Below are 17,570 nucleotides of genomic sequence, written 5' to 3' on the forward strand. Positions count from 1 at the left end.
TTCTTAGAACAGCTCATTGTCTATTTAGCTTAACATTTCAATGAATATGTATGCATGATGCATGCTTATTGTGTATATGTGAATAAATGTACATATTATGTGTATATACAAACATTCAGGGAATGCCCAATGAAAAACATCATTTTGTTAAATTTTTGAATAATTCAATACTTTAAGGAATTAAAATTTCATGAATTTGATACTTTTTCAACTTTGAAAATTTCAGTCTCTCATAATTTGATATTTTTTACAGTATTGTGGTCAAAATTTTGCCATGGCCAAACTTAGGGAGTGTGATCGCAAGAGAAGTGATCTATACTCCACTACTGCATTCATATTTATAGCATGATAGAGTTAACAGATAGAGTTAACAGTATTTTGCTGGAATTGAGATCCTACAGTTAGCTCCTCAGTTTGATTTGGTGTCAGAACAGAACTTTATTGGGGAAATACAAATATTTTTGACAGAAAAAAAGGAAATTGTTGACATAAGACTAAAAAATAATTTCAGGAGAAAAAAGAAATAGTAAATTATATACATATTTTCTTTGTTCCATCATTATAGAGGCTTTTCACTTAAGGGCATTGCTTTACAAAGGAGGAATTTTTACTATAAGAATTTTCTTTTTATATGTTGACTTGGAAACTTAAGACTCGGGGAAGATTAGAATCTATTGGATATAAATTTCAAAATACTAGTGTTTATTGTCTATTTAAAATAGAATATTATTATTTTGTAGAAAATTTCTTCCATAAAAAAGAATGCTGGTGATTTAAAGTATCAGTATCTTAAGTATCAAGGAAATAAGATGATCAAATATTAATTTCATCTTAAATATTATTTAACATGTTCATGCTCATACTTTGCCCATTGGATTTACTGCAAATGCAGAATTTATGTGTCTATATGTTTGTATGTATACATACAATACATATATATGTATATATACATATATATATATGTATTGTATATATATTTGGTCACAGTAAAAAATCTTATGTAAAGAGAAACTGAAAGCAAAGTTCTGAATGTGATCTATTTATTGGTGCGGTTAGCAATTTCCTATAAAAGCATATCAATGGATCCTTAGTAGTCAGAGACCCATTTGACCATCAGAGCAGCTTTTTATGTAGTTACATAAGATGCAGTGATACAAACTAAACAAAAGATGTGACTGATTTATAAGAAAGACAAATTGTGCATTTACATTTTGGTTATTTATGCTCATTTGCAAGAGGAGACATGCATAATCCCTGGCAATAGGAAAATACAGGAAAATCTTACGATAGGCAAACATCTCATGATCAGATTGATTCACATCCCTCCATGGTCAGCAGAAGCTCACAGCTTCCAGAGGCTACCATTTAGATCTATACAATCAAATCCAATAAGTTTTGATAAACAATGATTGCATAAAATTCTTAATAAACAATAAACAAAGCAAAATTTATAAACAATATCAAATAAACAAATAAACAATAAAAAACTCAATAATAATATAGATAAACAATAAAAAACAATAATAAACAATAAAAACAGTAAGTTATTAGTTTTTAATTTCACTATATGTAGTGTGTATTATATATGTGTGTGTATGTGTGTGTGTGTGTATAATACATATGCATTTCCATACATATATGTATATATTTATACATCCATATACATAGTTTGGAAGTTTTTCTTCATTTGTACTTAAGAGGTAGTAGAAGTTCTCAATTTAAAGCACAGGCTTACCAAAAAACCCTAATATAATATACAATTAATTTCCCCACTCTAATAGGGTCAATTCTTTCCCTAATTTCTCATACTCGTCTTCCCCAAATCTGCCATTGACTATTATAGAAAAAAGCAAATTAATATAAACATTCTTTTCAAATGATAGATGATCTACTTTTGGGAAATTTGTTATTTGGTAAATATGCAAAGTTGATATATATCTGTTTGTATATGTGTGAAATGTTGTTATTGCCTCTGGTCTATGTGTGTTTTTGTTTAGTCATTGTTTAAAATGTATTTTGTTTTCTTTCTCTTCCCCTTTGGGTCAGTCACGAGAAACTGCATCACAAGTAAGTATATGTTGGTTGTCTCCTTTTTTCCATCACTACTCTCGTGAAAGAAAATTCACTTTAATAGGATGTCAGAGATTAAAATCAGTACCTGTTGCCATTTCTCAGCTAGAGCCATTTAACTAAGGTTATATACATACAGCTTGATTTCCCAATTTAGTTATATTTCCCCCATAAAAGTTTGCAATTAAAAAAAAATTGGGAATTAAAAAAATCACAAACTGAACTTTACAAGTTCAAACAAAATTTAACAAAATTTGAACTTTAACAAAATTGAAACTATTATCAAAACATATTTTGTATATCACACACATATTCATATTGTTTATATGTATATATACATTATGTATTTATTTTACATATGTATGTCTATATATGTATATAAACATTTTAATATTTTTAGATGAGGGAAGCTTGAAAAGTTTCTACAAGTTCCCTACAATGTAATTATTTTTGTCTAACAAATTTGCATGCATCAAGGTGGTACAGTGATAGACCTCAAGGCTTGGAATTGCAAGACATTCTCATGAGTTCAAATCTAGTACCAGATACTTAATAACTGTGTGACCTTTGGCAAGTTATTTAACTCATTTGCTTCACTTCTTCCTCTGTAAAATGAGCATGAGAAGGAAATCACAAACTGTTCTAGTATTTTTACAAAGAAAATCTCAAGTGCAGTCATGAGCAGTTGAACAAAACTGAAACTATCCAGCAGCAACAACAAAATAACAAAATAAATTCTCTAGTGTTCTCATTTGTATGAGCATTTTTTTAAAAATCAAGCACAGTGGTATGTATATCAAGTATAATTTTTTCAAGATTTCATGGTCATATGTGACTTTTCCTTTATATCAGTTCTAATTTCATTTTTAAAAATAACTTAGTAGGACAGCTTTTGGAAGATATCTCAAAACAGGAAATATATATATATCATATTCCTATGCAAGTTTGCCTTTATAAGCCTATATCTGTAAATACTGAATTTAGTTTCACTTGCTATTGTATAACTGTGAAATTGTTTCATTTGTCCTAATTAATGAAGGATCCTCCCAAATTGTGTTATGATTATTGAAGTGAATAGAGAATTAGTTTCTTCCTTCCTTTATTTCTTCATTGCTTTCTTCTTTTCATTCATTATTTTCTTTTCTTCTCTTTTTCTTTCTTTCTTCCTCTTTTTATTTCTTCCTTCCTTCCTTCCTTCCTTCCTTCCTTCCTTCCTTCCTTCCTTCCTTCCTTCCTTCCTTCCTTCCTTTCTTTCTTTCTTCTTTCTTTCTTTCTTTCTTCTTTCTTTCTTTCTCTTCCTTCCTTCATTACTTCCTTTCTTCCTTCTCTCTCTTCCTTCCTTCTCTCTCTTTTTATTTTTCTCTTTTTTTCTCTCTTTCTCCTTCTTAATTTCTCTTTCTCTCTTTTCTTAAGTTACTGCAAATCATTAAGGCTAAGCAAATTCTGCAGGAGCCTTGAGCAGGGTCAAAAAAACAATCCTTGTATACTTTTTAAACATCAAGGATTGCCTTGTTAAATAGCTACTATGAGATCAAGTGAATAACCCTTATTACCTAACACTATGATAATTCCTTTTAGTAATTAAGTTGAGAATCTGTGTATCTTTGAGAGAAATCATTTACTCTGTTTTTCTTATGGGCTCCAATTAATGAATAATTATGTATCAGTATGTATAGAAAATTATAATCTAAGTATTATAGAATATTATATTTTTGAGCTGGAATTATAATTTTTCTCTATTTGGCATCTATATTAGGTGCTTTAGAATCCTTGACTCAGTAATATAGAAAGCTGAATAAGACATTAGAGATTAATTTTACATATCAAGATATGCAAATTGGTCAACATCTTTGAAAAATAGCTCTTTACATAATTATCAAATTAATGTTTCTAAATTTTATAACTATACTATAAAATGTTTGTGTAACATAATATATTGCTGAGTTTTGATGATCTGCATTAATATATGCATACATACGTTTTACATATGTAAATGTATATGTGAATGTATGAATGATATGCATATATTTGAATGGACATATGATAGATTATTTCATTAACTTTCCTGAAAAAAAAAAAAAAAACAAGCATGATAATTCCTGACATAGAAGTATTCTTCCTAAAATTATTTTATGAAGTAACACTTCAAATATTTTGAATAAAGTGGATTTGCCTATTGTAAGTAAGGGGAAAAAATAGAGTGGCAGAAATAGGGAGAAAAAAGTTTGAGGAGTAGACAATCACCATGGAAAATCTATACATAAACTCACTAATTCGCTGTCTGTCTATCTGTCTCTCTCCATCTCTCTCTCTCTTCCTTTTCATATGTAAATGTATCTCCAGGATGAATTTGTCTTTTCCCTAAGTTTAACCATGTTATATTATCACTAAACAACTATTCCATTTAGCCTTTTTGCATCTTCAGATATAAAATAGGTGAATTATTACAAATTTATTTACTTGGAATGAGAATTGAAAAAAATAAGCCATAAAATAGAATTTTTTTGTATTTGACATTTTAGATATTTAATTTAATGATCCTTTTATTCTTTAATCACATTATGTATTATTGTTTTATATTAATTTTTATTGGCTTTCTTTTCTAAAATATCCTCTTTTAGGGAACCATATTATAGATAAATAATTATATTTTTCATCTCTAAATTGAACAAATGCTCTAAAATTTTAATGCAGTTGGTGAAACACACACACATCTAGATTGCTTGAAAAAAATCTTTGATATAGAATTCAGAACTTTTTATACAATCAATGAAACTTATTATCTTATATGCAATTAAATTTCCTCTTCTATTGAATATATGACTCAGCAAATTAATATTTCCTTTTTGATTTATATCGTGGTGTCATTATCTTGTTTGCATAATGCATTTATTAGCTTTTGTTTTCTCTTCTTCCTCTTCTGAAACCCTAGTAATCTGGATTCTGACCTCAACATTTAATTGAAATTTGTTGTCTTAATTGCTAAATTTAGCTAACCCTTCCTCAGATATCATTCTTTCTGACTTCTCAATAGCATTTAAATCTCTTGATCACCTCTTCTTCCAGGATATTCTTTCCTAAATCTCCTATTTGTAATATAGCATATTCTCCATTTGATGCATCCATATCCATTTGCTGTATCTCCTTCAGATTATATTCTGAAACTTTTTATAACATTTTCTTTCTATTTACTTTTACTCTCTGGCATTTCATCAGTTACTAATGGTTCAGTTATCTCTAATTTGATGGGTCTAGAATTTATATATTCTGTCTCAGTCTATTCTCTGAGTTCCATCCACTCCCTTATCAATAACTATCAGACAACTCCACCTAAATGTACAACCTCAAATAATACACACTTAAAACAGAACTTAAGACAAAACAAAATAAGCAATCAAATAAGGCCAAAAAAAGTAAAAAAAAAAAATCTGCCCTTCAAAGTTCATTATTTGTGGTAAAAGTCATATTATCTTTTTAGCCACACCAGTTCATAACTTTGAAGTCATCTTCAATTCTTCCTGTAGACTCCTATATTGAATTTTTTATTTCAACTTTAAAACATCTTTTACATACATCTTTTTCTAAGCAGATGGTCATTGTTATAGTTTAGGCCCTCATTACTTGGACCTTATTCAAATGTCTTCTTAATTCAATGTATACTAAGCCTATGTCTTCTAAATAATTATTCCAAATTATAAGTCTGACCATATCATTCCATACTCAAGAAATCTTAATGGTTATCATTTTCTTCTAGGATGCAATAAAAACTCTTTAGCTTGACCATTGGGATTCAGTATACTTATTGTACAAAACTTCTTTCTATATTTCAGCCAAATTGATCCGTTTGCTATTACCTAAACTCATCATTTTATGTACTGACTCTGCTTCTTGACCTGTCAATACTTCATGATTAGATTATACTACTTTACATCTAATTCTTAGAAACTAGTTTCTTTCAAGGCTTAGTTCATGGGTCATTTTTTCCCTGATTTGTTTACTTCATTACTTTTTCATTACTTCTCATTATTTATATAGTTATCTGTTCACATTTTGATTCCTCCTGTCAATTACAAGCTGTGGACAAGAACTTTTACATATTTTCTCTTTTAAAAATACCACTTAGCACAGTGGCTTAACATGTAGTAATACTTTATAAATGCTTCTTGACTTAGCATTATACTTTGTGATGTGATGGATGCTACTCCTTTATTGCCCCATAGAAAATGTCAATATTTAAAATTATATTATATGCTTTATAATTTAGATTAAAATATTGTTTGCCAAATTATTTGCTTTTTCCATAAAGTTTTTTTATGGCCTCCTGTTAATTATTCCTTTCAAATATTGTTTGCTTTCAAACAAGGCTAACCTAGCTACAAAATAGTGAAGTTAAAAGTATATTTTATAGGAAACACATTGTTTTATTTTAGATTTATTATATTTGAGATATCTATAGTCATTCTATTTGAAATGTTCAATAGAGGGTGAAAATTTTAGTTCTGAAGGTCAGGAAATTAAATAGAATGTTATCTGAGAATGTTTTATATATCAATGATAATTAGGCTCATAGTAGATAACAAGGTTACCAAATAAGAGAGCTTTCAGTGATGAAAGGACATGGGACAGAGTTTTTATCCACAAAGATAGAGAATGTGGCCAGGATGATAATCCAGCAAAGGAAGCTGAAGAGTGGACAGAAAAGAGAAGAACCAATGATGATCAGAGACAAGACCATTAAGAGTTTTGCAAGTTATACAGATAGGTAAAGAAGGATAAAAATTGACCAAAAAATTCATTTGATTTCAGAATTAGGAGATCATTGGTAAGTTTTAAGAAAGAACTATTACTTAAATGAGAGGACAAAAATCCAAATATATAAATACTATAAGTGTTTCTCTTTATGCCATCAAAATTTAATTCTTAAAAACTTGCTATACTTCTGGGGCACACTTTCCTACATTAAAATCTTAGGTTATATGATGCTTCCAATATTTTTTTTCAGAAAATACTAACAGTTCCAGTTCTCAAGGAACTTCCATGCTAATGGAAGAAGTAAGCATATAAAATGAGGTTAAAACATTGAGGTGGAGGGATAACCTTATGGGGTTATGAGGAAAAGTCTGAAAGCCTAGAGAAAAATCAAGACATGACCCACCTTAAAATGAAAGTCCTGACAGGAACTAGTCAATCTGAGGTAGGGCCACAGGTGTGGTATGAATTTACAGTCTGAGAAAACAACTGTTTTCAACAATGTCAGATGTTGCAGAGATGTTAAGTAATTAAGAAGAGTGATTGAGTGGTGACTATTTGATTCAGAAACCAAGAGATTATTAATAACTTTGGATAAATTACATAAGTTTAAGAAACGAATGAGAGAAAAGGACGTGGCAGTAATGGCTGTGAAAAAGAGCCAGTATATAGAATGATAGATTGTTTGGATGTCAGAATCTAGTATGGCTCTGCTTGTGGGGTTTTTTTTTCCTAGTAAAGGGGAGATAGTCGTACTTATATCTTAATAGGGGAGGAAGTAAAAAATAGGAAAAAAACTGAACATTAACAGGAAATTGGATTGTGTGTGGGGGGGGAGGCCGGGGGCGGGGACTATGGAGATAATTTGCTGCAAACAAACTGTGAGGATTGGATTAATTCTAGGCCATAGCTGACAGAAGTGATTTCATGATTGATTACTGATTGACTCACCTATGAACTGGGAAGTTGTATACTATGTACATAAGGTATATACTATGTATTATATGTATTATATACACAATTACTATGTGTACTATGCATTACAATAACTAGCTTGGTCAGTTACATAAAGAGTTAGGAATTGATGTTGCTAAACTTTCAATTTAGCAAAATTGATCTAATTCTTATGTACAGGGTTAGCAAACTTTCCTTATCAACTGTGGAGGAATGCAGTAAAAGTCTGATCAACCAGAGGATTAACTATCTGTAAGATCCTCCTTCATTTTACTCCTTACAAATGTACCTAGCAATAAAAATTAAATAAATCTGGGCTCTTGATCAGGATATCTATCTCAGGGTACTCATCCCATCAAACCCCCAATTCACTGTTCCTTTGTGTCTTTGTGGAACTTTAGGGCTTGAAAATTAGATACTTGCATACTTATGAATATAATATACCAGAGACAAGATTCTTTCATTGTTTACATTCCTTCCAGACACCTCCTTAACTATGATCACCTCATAGTGCTTTGATTAGTGTATCCACTCATTAAAACTTTTATTGATTTTATTTTCTTGCTATGAAATGTGGCGTTCATGAATGAAAGCAGTTTTTATGTAGTAGTTTGTAGTTATATGAAAGGTTCTTAAGGAAATAATTAAATTTGGTAATAAAATTTATACCAAATAAAATTAACAGATTATCTAATCATTCTTGGCTCTTTGAACTTTTGTTGTATTTAACTTTTAAAGTTGTGTATTTATTCAGTTTATAAAATATCATGCTTTCATAAAAAAATTGGAAATCGCTTTTTAAAAGTATTATAATAATACTCTCTAACACATAAGGAAGATAAGATATTGTAACAACAAATAAAAAAAATATAGTGCATAATAAATAATGAACGTGTGCTTTAAAGATTTCCATCCTACTAATAAATCATTTTTAGTCATTTAAATTCAGTGAGAAATATTAATACTATATTTAATTAAATCTATTAGAAGGAAATAATTTTAATTCATAAAAGAACTGCCTCACATTTTTTTGTTCCAAATGCCCATTCTGTAATTAACCATGTAATTTTATTATCATGTTTAGTTCATGAATTAAAACCTTTAAAGAAGACCAAAACTTCTGTTTCAGTGAGAAAAGACATTTCATTTGTTTCATACAAAATGAAGTTCAAAAAAATTGTTTACAAAATTATTTTTAGTAATGGAATAGTAAGAAGTATTTCTTAATGGAGTTTTGTTCTTTGGACAGATGTTCTCATTAATAGCTGTGTAATTATGTCAAGATATCTTAAAGGTTATGATTATATTTTCTAAATAGCTGCATTTCAAAAAATCTAATTGTTAACATTAATTTCCTTTAATAGTCACAAATATCAATCAGTGTAGAAGACTGGGAAGACACCAAAGATACCAAAGAACAAAGTCATCACCGCAACAACCATCGCAATTCAACTTCTAGTGACCAATCAGACCATCCTTTGCTGAGGCGAAAGAGCATGCAGTGGGCACGTAGGCTAAGTAGAAAAGTTCCAAAGCACTCTGGTAAAACAGCGGAGAGAATAAGCCAACAGCGACTGAACCTGTATAGGAGATCAGAAAGACAGGAGCTTGCTGAACTGGTGAAAAACAGAATGAAGCACCTAGGTCTCACTACAGTGGGATATGGTATGGCCTTTAAAATTATGTGTGTGTGTGTGTGTGTGTGTGTTATGGACTTGATTTTTTTTACCCCTTAATTGGGAACTTGGGAACTATTCTGGGGGCTATAAATAAATCAAGTCATTTAAGATGGCTTCAAATAGAACTAATTTAATTAACTTCTTTTTCCTTTTTGGGTAATACTTTAAATTTTATAATTGAAGAGATACAGATTATTAGAAAGGTTTTGACATCTTAAATATAGTTCTGCCTCTTCATGTATAAGCATTCACTACACAAATCCATACCATTGAGTGGTCACAAAGTTTTTGTAAACCCTAAATTGACCAGAATGGTAAAATTAAATTTGTTCAGACAGATTTGCTAGAACTCTTCTAAATGGTCATGTGTGTGCAATAATTTTGGAGCTGGGTTAAGATAAGGAAAATGGCAAATCTGGGCAACCAAATATTGTGTCCTTTGTTTTGTCTTATCTTTACAATTTTCCTGAGATAATTCAAGGATAAATTATCACTATGTTCTTCCCTCCCCCCATTTTCACCCCTAAAAAAATTAACCAGAATCACCCAAATGATGAATATTTCATGTATTCATATTTTTTTACATAAAAGCCTCTGTAAATGGGACCATTAATACAGAAATAATCACAGTGAAACATTTTCATTTTGCACTGATTCAGGCTTCATCAGTAATATGTATATGAAAACATCACTCAGAAACTTTGATCAATCTATGATGTCATAAATGGGATATACTTTCCAATGATACAGATTATAACTTATCCTTAACTTTTCATCTTAGCCAATTGTTTTCTACACCTTTTCATATATTCTTGTAAAAGAACCCAACATGCTCGAGCACATTCTCTTTTTTAATTTCATGGCTGACTGTTGCCTTCTGGCCATCTGTCTCTTAATCCTGGGGGTAAGTCACTTGGCCATAGTTATGCAGCTAGTAAGTGTTAATATCCCTTGTCTACATTATTTGATTGTCTGACTTTCTTTCAACCCTACATCTCCATGATGAAATCTTACACCTCATATTTTCTTGATCATTGATTAGAGCCTAGTCTCTCCAACCTACTCAGAGCTATCTTCTATGTCTCTGTGGTTCTTTGAGTTTCTTCAAATAATCCTTCTGAAATTGTGATCTTTAACAATTGGCAGATAGGTAGAATATTGAATGGAGTATTGGACTTGGAGTCAGAAGATCCAAATGTCTTAAGATTCCAAGCTCTGAGCTCTATTACCATAACACTTGTTGCATACAATTTTTAAAAAATATTTTATTCATTCATTCAATTTTTTATTAATTCTTTCTTTATTTTATTAAAGCTTTTTATTTTTCAAAACATATGAATGGATAATACTTCAGCATTAGCCCTTGCAAAACATTGTGTTCCAATTTCCTCCCACTTCCCCCATGCCCTCTCCATATGACAAATACTCCAATACATGTTAAACATGGCAGAAATATGTGTTAAATACAATATCTACATACATATTTATACAATTATCATGTCCCACAAGAAAAATCAAATTAAGCCAATAAAAGAAAAAAGAACCAAAATAAAATGCAAGCAAACAATGACAAAAAGAGCAAAAATGCCATGTTGTGAACCACACTCAGTTCCCACAGTCCATGGCTCCCTTCATCACTGAACAATTGAAAATGGTTTGAATCATCTTATTGAAGAGAGCCATATCCATCAGAATTTATCATCATATAATCTTGTAGCTGTGTATAATGATTTCACTTAAGTCTCTCCAGGCCTCTGAAATCATCCTGCTGGTCATTTCTTAGAGAACAATAATATTCCATAACATTCATATATCATAATTTATTCAGCTTTACTCCAATCGATGGGTATCCATTCATTTTCCAGGTTCTTGCCACTATAACATTGGCTGCCACAAACATTTTTGCACATGTGGGTCCCTCTTCCTTCTTTAAGATCTTTTTGGGATATAAACTGCTGGATCAAAAATTATGCAGTTTGATAACTTTTTGAGCATACTTCCAAATTGCTCTCCAGAATGATTGGATCCACTCACAGTTCAACCAACAATGTATTAGTGTCCCAGTCTTCCCATATCCCCTACAACATTGATCATTATAATTTCCTGTCATCTTAGCCAACCTGACAGGTATCTGTCAGTGTACAGGTATGTGTAGTGGTATCTCAGAGTTGTTTTAATTTGCATTTCTCTAATCAATAGTAATTTGGGGTACCTTTTCATATGACTAGAAACAGTTTCAGTTTCTTCAGCTAAAATTTCTCTATTCATATCCTTTGACAATTTATCAATTGGAGAATGAATTGAATTCTTATAAATTTGAGCCAATTCTTTATATATTTTAGAAATGAGGCCTTTATCAGAACCTTTGAATGTAAACATGTTTCCAGTTTATTGCCTCCCTTCTTATACTGTCTGCATTAGTTTTGTTTTTTACAAAACCTTTTTAACTTAATATAATCAACATTTTCTATTTTGAGATCAATAATGATCTCCAGTTCCTTGGTTACAAATTCCAAACTCCTCCACAGATCTGAGAGGTAAATTATTCTATGTTCTTCTAATTTGTTTATAATATCATTCTTTATATATAGATCATTAAGCCATTTTGACCTTATCTTGGTATATGGTGTTGGGTCAATGCTTAATTTCTGCCATACCAGTTTCCAATTTTCCCAGCAGTTTTTGTCAAATAGTGAATTCTTATCCCAAAGGCTGAGGACTTTGTGTTTGTCAAACACTAGATTATTATAGTAGTTGACTATTTTGTCCTGGGAACCTAACCTATTCTACCGATCAACTAGTCTATTTCTTAGTCACTACCAAATGGTTTTGATGATCACTGCTTTATAATATAGTTTTAGATCTGGTATAGCTAGGCCACTTTCATTTGCATTATTTCATTCATTCCCTTGGATTCCTGATCTTTTGTTCTTCCATATGAATTTTGTTGTTATTTTTTCTAGGTCAGTAAAATAGTTTTTGGGAGTCTGATTGGTACAGCACTAAATAAACAGATTAGTTTAGGTAATATTGTCATCTTTATTATATTCACTTGATTGATCCAAGAGCACTTAATATTTTTTCCAAATGTTTAGATCTGACTTTATTTGTGTGGAAAGTGTTTTGTAATTGTGTTCATATAGTTCCTGACTTTCCCCTGGCAGATAGATTCACAAATATTCTGTACTATCGACAGTTATTTCAAATGGAATTTCTCTTTGTATCTCTTGGTATTGGATTTTGTTAGTGATCTATAAAAATGCTGATGATTTATGTCGATTTATTTTGTATCCTGCAACTTTGCTAAAATTGGAGATTACTTCTAATAATTTTTTAGGTAATTCTCTACAGTTTTCTAGGCATACCATCATATCATTTGCAAAAAGTGATAATTTGGTTTCCTCATTACCTAATGTAATTTCTTTAATCTCTTTTTCTTCTCTTATTGCCAAAGTTAGCATTTTAATACACTATTGAAAAGTAACGGTGATGGTGGACAACCTTGTTTCACCCATGGTCTTATTGGGAATGTTCCAATTTATCCCCATTATATATGATGCTTGCTCATAATTTTAAATTGATGCTGCTGACTGACTTCTTTCCCTATTTTTTCAAATAATTTATATAGTATTGTTCTTTAAATATTTGGTAAAATTCACATGTAAATCCATCTGGCCCTAGAGAGTTTTTTTTAGAGAGTTAATAGCTTGTTCTATTTCTTTTTCTAAAATGGGACTATTTAATTTATTTCCTCTTCTGCTAGTTTGGTCAATCTATATTTTTGTAGACATTCCTCCATTTCACTTAGGTTATAAAATTTATTGGCATAAAGTTGGGCAAAATAATTTCTAATTGTTGCTCTAATTTCCTCTTAATTAGTAGAAAGTTCTCCCTTTTCTTTTTAAGTTTTAAGTTTTAAGACTAATAATTTGATTTTCCTTTTTTCCTTTTTCTAATCAGATTAACTAAAGGTTTATCTATTTTGTGGGTGTTTTTAATAAAACCAACACCATTTTTTATTTATTATTTCAATAAGTTTTCTACTTTCAATTTTAGCAATCTCTCCTTATATTTTTAGGATTTCAACTTTGGTATTTTATTGGGGGCTTTTGATTTGTTCTTTTTCTAGCTTTTTCAGTTGTAAGTGCAATTCATTGATCTTCTTTTTCTCTATTTTATGCAGAAGCATTTAGAAATATAAATTTTCCATTTATTTCCACTTTGGCTGCATCCTACAAATTTTGATATATTGTCTCATCATTGTCATTCTCTTTGATGAAATTCTTTATTGTGTCTATGATTTGCTGTTTCACCCATTCTTTAGTTTCCAACTGCTTTTTGGTCTATTTTCTCTTGGTCTATTTCCCCAAAACTACTATTTTGGTCTTTTTATTGAATGTAATATTTTGCATTGTGATCTGCAAAAAATGCATTTACTATTTATGACTTTCTTCATTTGATTCTGAGGATTTTATGCCCTAATCCATGGTCAATTTTTATATAGGTTCCATATACTGCCAAGAAGAAAGTTTTCTCTTTTCTGTTTCCATTCAATTTTCTCCAAACATGTATCATACCTAACTTTTCAAATATTCTATTTACCTCCATAACATATTTCTTATTTATTTTGTGCTTTGATTTAGCTAGTTCTGAGATAGCAAGGTTGATATCTTCCACTATTATAATTTTGCTGTCTATTTTTTTCTTGCATCTCTCTTAATTTCTCCTCTAGGAATTTAGATGCCATACCACTTGGGGCATATATGTTTAGTATAGATATTGCTTCATTATGTATGTTAACCTTTGACAAGATATAGTTTCCTTCCTTATCTCTTTTAATTAGATCATTTTTTGCTCTTGATTGATCTGAGATAGGGATGGCTACCACTGCTTTTTTTTTTTTTTTACTTCACTTGAAGCATAATAGATTCTGCTACAGCCTTTTACCTTTACTCCATATGTATCACTCTGCTTTAAATGTGTTTCATGTAAAAAGCATATTGTATGTTTCTGGCTTTTAATCCAATCTGCTAGCCCCTTTCACTTTATGGGAGAGTTCACCCCATTCACATTTACAGTAAAAACTACCAATTCTGCATTTTCCCTAATCTTCTTTATTTAAAATAATACTTTTCTCTTTCCTTTTCCTCTTTCCCTCCGCCCCCCCCCCCATATTTTACTTATGAGCACCACCTGTCTCAAGAAGCTTTCCCCCTTTAGAGTCCTTTCCCCTTTCTTATAATTTTCTCCTACTATTCCTGTTTTCTCTTCTATTAGGCTACCCCTTCCTTTTTCCCTTCCCACTTCCTTTTAAGGTGAGAAAGGTTTCACTGTGAAAGCAAATATTTCTAATAATTCTCTTTTTGAGCCAAATCTGATGAGAGTAAGATTCATATAATATTCATCCCCCTCACTTCTTTCCCTCAATTATAGTTGGTTTTCTTTGCCTTTTTATGAGTTGTACTTTCCCTCATTTTACCCCAAACTTCCTCCTTTTTGGTACAATCCCCTTTCCACCTCTAATTTTTTTTTTAATACTATAATTGTAAAATCAAATTATACATTCATATTCTATGTATACCCATAACAGAGATAAAGTTCTTAAGTCTTCTTTTCTTTTTACCTTTTTATACTTCTCTTGAGGTCTATAGTGTGCTTTCTAGAGCCCCCAAGTCTGGGTGACAAAATGTACCATTGCTTTTTAGAACCCCCACATTGAGGTGATTAAAATATACCTTCTAGACTAGCATTCTGGAGGACCTTGGGACCAGCCCAAGTCCTTGGTCTTAGAGGAGGAGTGATGAAGGCAGGAGATTCATGAGGATGGTCATAGATGGAGTCTGTTTATTTCAATTTCTCTCAGTGCTTAAATACCTTAGAAGGATTACAGCATTACAGCACACTGAGCATGTGTCAACTGTAGAACCACTATAGCACTATATCACATTGTGCAAGTATCAATTATAAGCACTCTGCTATTGGTAAATTCCTCTTACTGTAAGTATCCTTTGTTTCAAGTAGAACACAGATGGTCATGCCTTTACTAACTTCTCAGGAAGGGTGAGAGGCACCAAAGGGAGTTGGGGAGCCAAATCAGACAATGTTAGCATGTTCCCTCTGGGAGGAAGGGTCTTATATCTTATCCAGAGTTCCCCCACTATCTGTGGCCCTCTACACCTCCTGCTTTCTTTTGTTTTAATTGGAACAGGTATACATAAATCCATCAGCATGGGAGGTATTACACAAGCAAATAGTAATATAACATAGACTAGTAGTGATGTAACAATAAGCATGAATCAACATGAGGAATCACACACACAAATGGTGATGTAACAAACAATATGAATCAGCATGAGAAGAATCACACAAGCAAATAGTGATAGAATAAATAGTATGAATCAGCATGAGAGGACTCACACAGTTAAGTCATGATGTAACAAACAATATGAATCAATATGGTATTATAAAAGATTTCCATGAGTCTTAGAAGGAAGGTGTAGAAAATAACTATCAATTCGCAACTACACATACACTTCCTTCACCAGCCAAGAGGTATTCCAAAATCAGTTTATTGCTGCTCATGTGTCAGGGAATTCAATGATTCCTACAGGTTTTAAAGTCCTGCAACAGTCTTATCATGTCTCAGGGAATCCAATGATTCCTGCTGGTTTTAAAGTCTCATCAACAATTTTTGATGTTCATGAATCATTTACCATAACTGCCATGCTCTTTCAGTGGTGGACACAGTCAGCAATGGATCCACCCGATGTTTCTTGTGTCTTCTTCATTTCAAGGGTCTTCTCTTTTTCTTTCTCTCTCTGATGGACAAGATGGATATGACTTGTTGGCACCTATCTGATTACTTCTCCATCTGTAGAGATACAAGCAAACTCTTTTCCCCAAGCAATTAACCTATCTTGTCTCTTCCATTCACCACTTTCTGAATCTCTCCACATCATCTGGAGTTTATCTAAAGATATTGGAGCTGCTCATACTGGACACTGTCCTTCTGGCAGTTTATAAAATCTGTCTGCCGGAGCCAGTGCATCTCCATCAAAAATTAAAAAAAAAATAATAGTATAAAGGATTAAGTTTAGAAGTTCTCTTGGTTACCTGTGGCTCCCCCTCTCTTTTGTTTTTGGAGGAGCATCTTGGTGTCTTTGTTTTTCCTCTCTACTATTGCCTGTCCTTGAGGATTAAAAGATATACTATTGATGTGTAAAATCTGATACTGTGCACAAAAATGTGCAAAGTGTTTAGAAATATATGCAGGTCCATTGTCTGTTTTTATTGCTTGTGGCACACCTATAATTGCAAATGCTTGTATAAGGAATTCAGTGACCACTCGGGCTGTCTCTTGCTGCTGGTAATGCAAAAGTAAATCTGAAAAGGTATCTACTACAACATGGAGAAAAGACAGATGACCAAAAGATTTATAATAGGTCACATCCCTTTGCCACATTTCATTGGGTCTCAAACCAAAAGGGTTCCTTCTTGGAGGCAGTGTAGGAGTGTGGAAAGGAAGGCAAGATGTACAACCTTTTACTATGCTCCCAGCTTCCTCTTTTGTTATCCCAAATTGCAAATGTAAAGCTCAAGTAGCCTGATGACATTGAGAATGAGATCCCTGGGATGCCTGAAATAAAGGATTATTGGCTAACATGGTTAGAAGGTGATCTGCCTTTGATTTTTCATAAAAAAATAGGAGCTGGAAGTCCACTATGAGAGTGGACATGCAAGATATAATACTTACCTGGATGCTTTTTCACTTGCTCTTGAAGTTCCTTAAAGAGCTGATATATATTAGAAGCTGGGTGAGCATGGCCACATCCTGTAAAATTCTGGTGTTTCTGGGTTTACTATTTACTTTATGTGTTTGTGTTGGATGTTTTATAACTTATCTGGTCATCTATTGGCTTGCAACCAGGGAAGAGTAGCCAACACTGCTGTAAATTCCTTCCTATAGATTCTTCTGCACATGAAGCCCATACCACCCTGGGACTGTGTGCTCCTAGCACTCTGAATCTGTGCTCAGCCTGCTTGTGCATCGTCCATCTCCTACTGTGTCTGATTGAAACAAACCTTTTCTGGAGATCTTCAAAATTATATTCTGCTGGT

General features: G+C 31.8%; 1 protein-coding gene across 4 annotated transcripts in view; it reads left to right on the top strand.

The window, feature by feature from the left end:
• Positions 1-17,570, top strand: part of KCNT2 (potassium sodium-activated channel subfamily T member 2) — a 583,045-nt gene that overhangs the window by 537,388 nt on the left and 28,087 nt on the right. For 2 of the 4 annotated variants that reach the window (XM_051998719.1, XM_051998721.1), the window contains 2 exons: positions 2,047-2,067; positions 9,138-9,438. In XM_051998719.1, coding sequence (XP_051854679.1) covers positions 2,047-2,067; positions 9,138-9,438 — 322 coding nt within the window. The remainder of the gene's footprint in view (positions 1-2,046; positions 2,068-9,137; positions 9,439-17,570) is intronic. The other 2 variants (XM_051998720.1, XM_051998722.1) reach the window with 1 other exon arrangement.

The sequence above is a fragment of the Antechinus flavipes genome, chromosome 4, assembly GCF_016432865.1.
Source record: "Antechinus flavipes isolate AdamAnt ecotype Samford, QLD, Australia chromosome 4, AdamAnt_v2, whole genome shotgun sequence".
Taxonomy (NCBI): domain Eukaryota; kingdom Metazoa; phylum Chordata; class Mammalia; order Dasyuromorphia; family Dasyuridae; genus Antechinus; species Antechinus flavipes.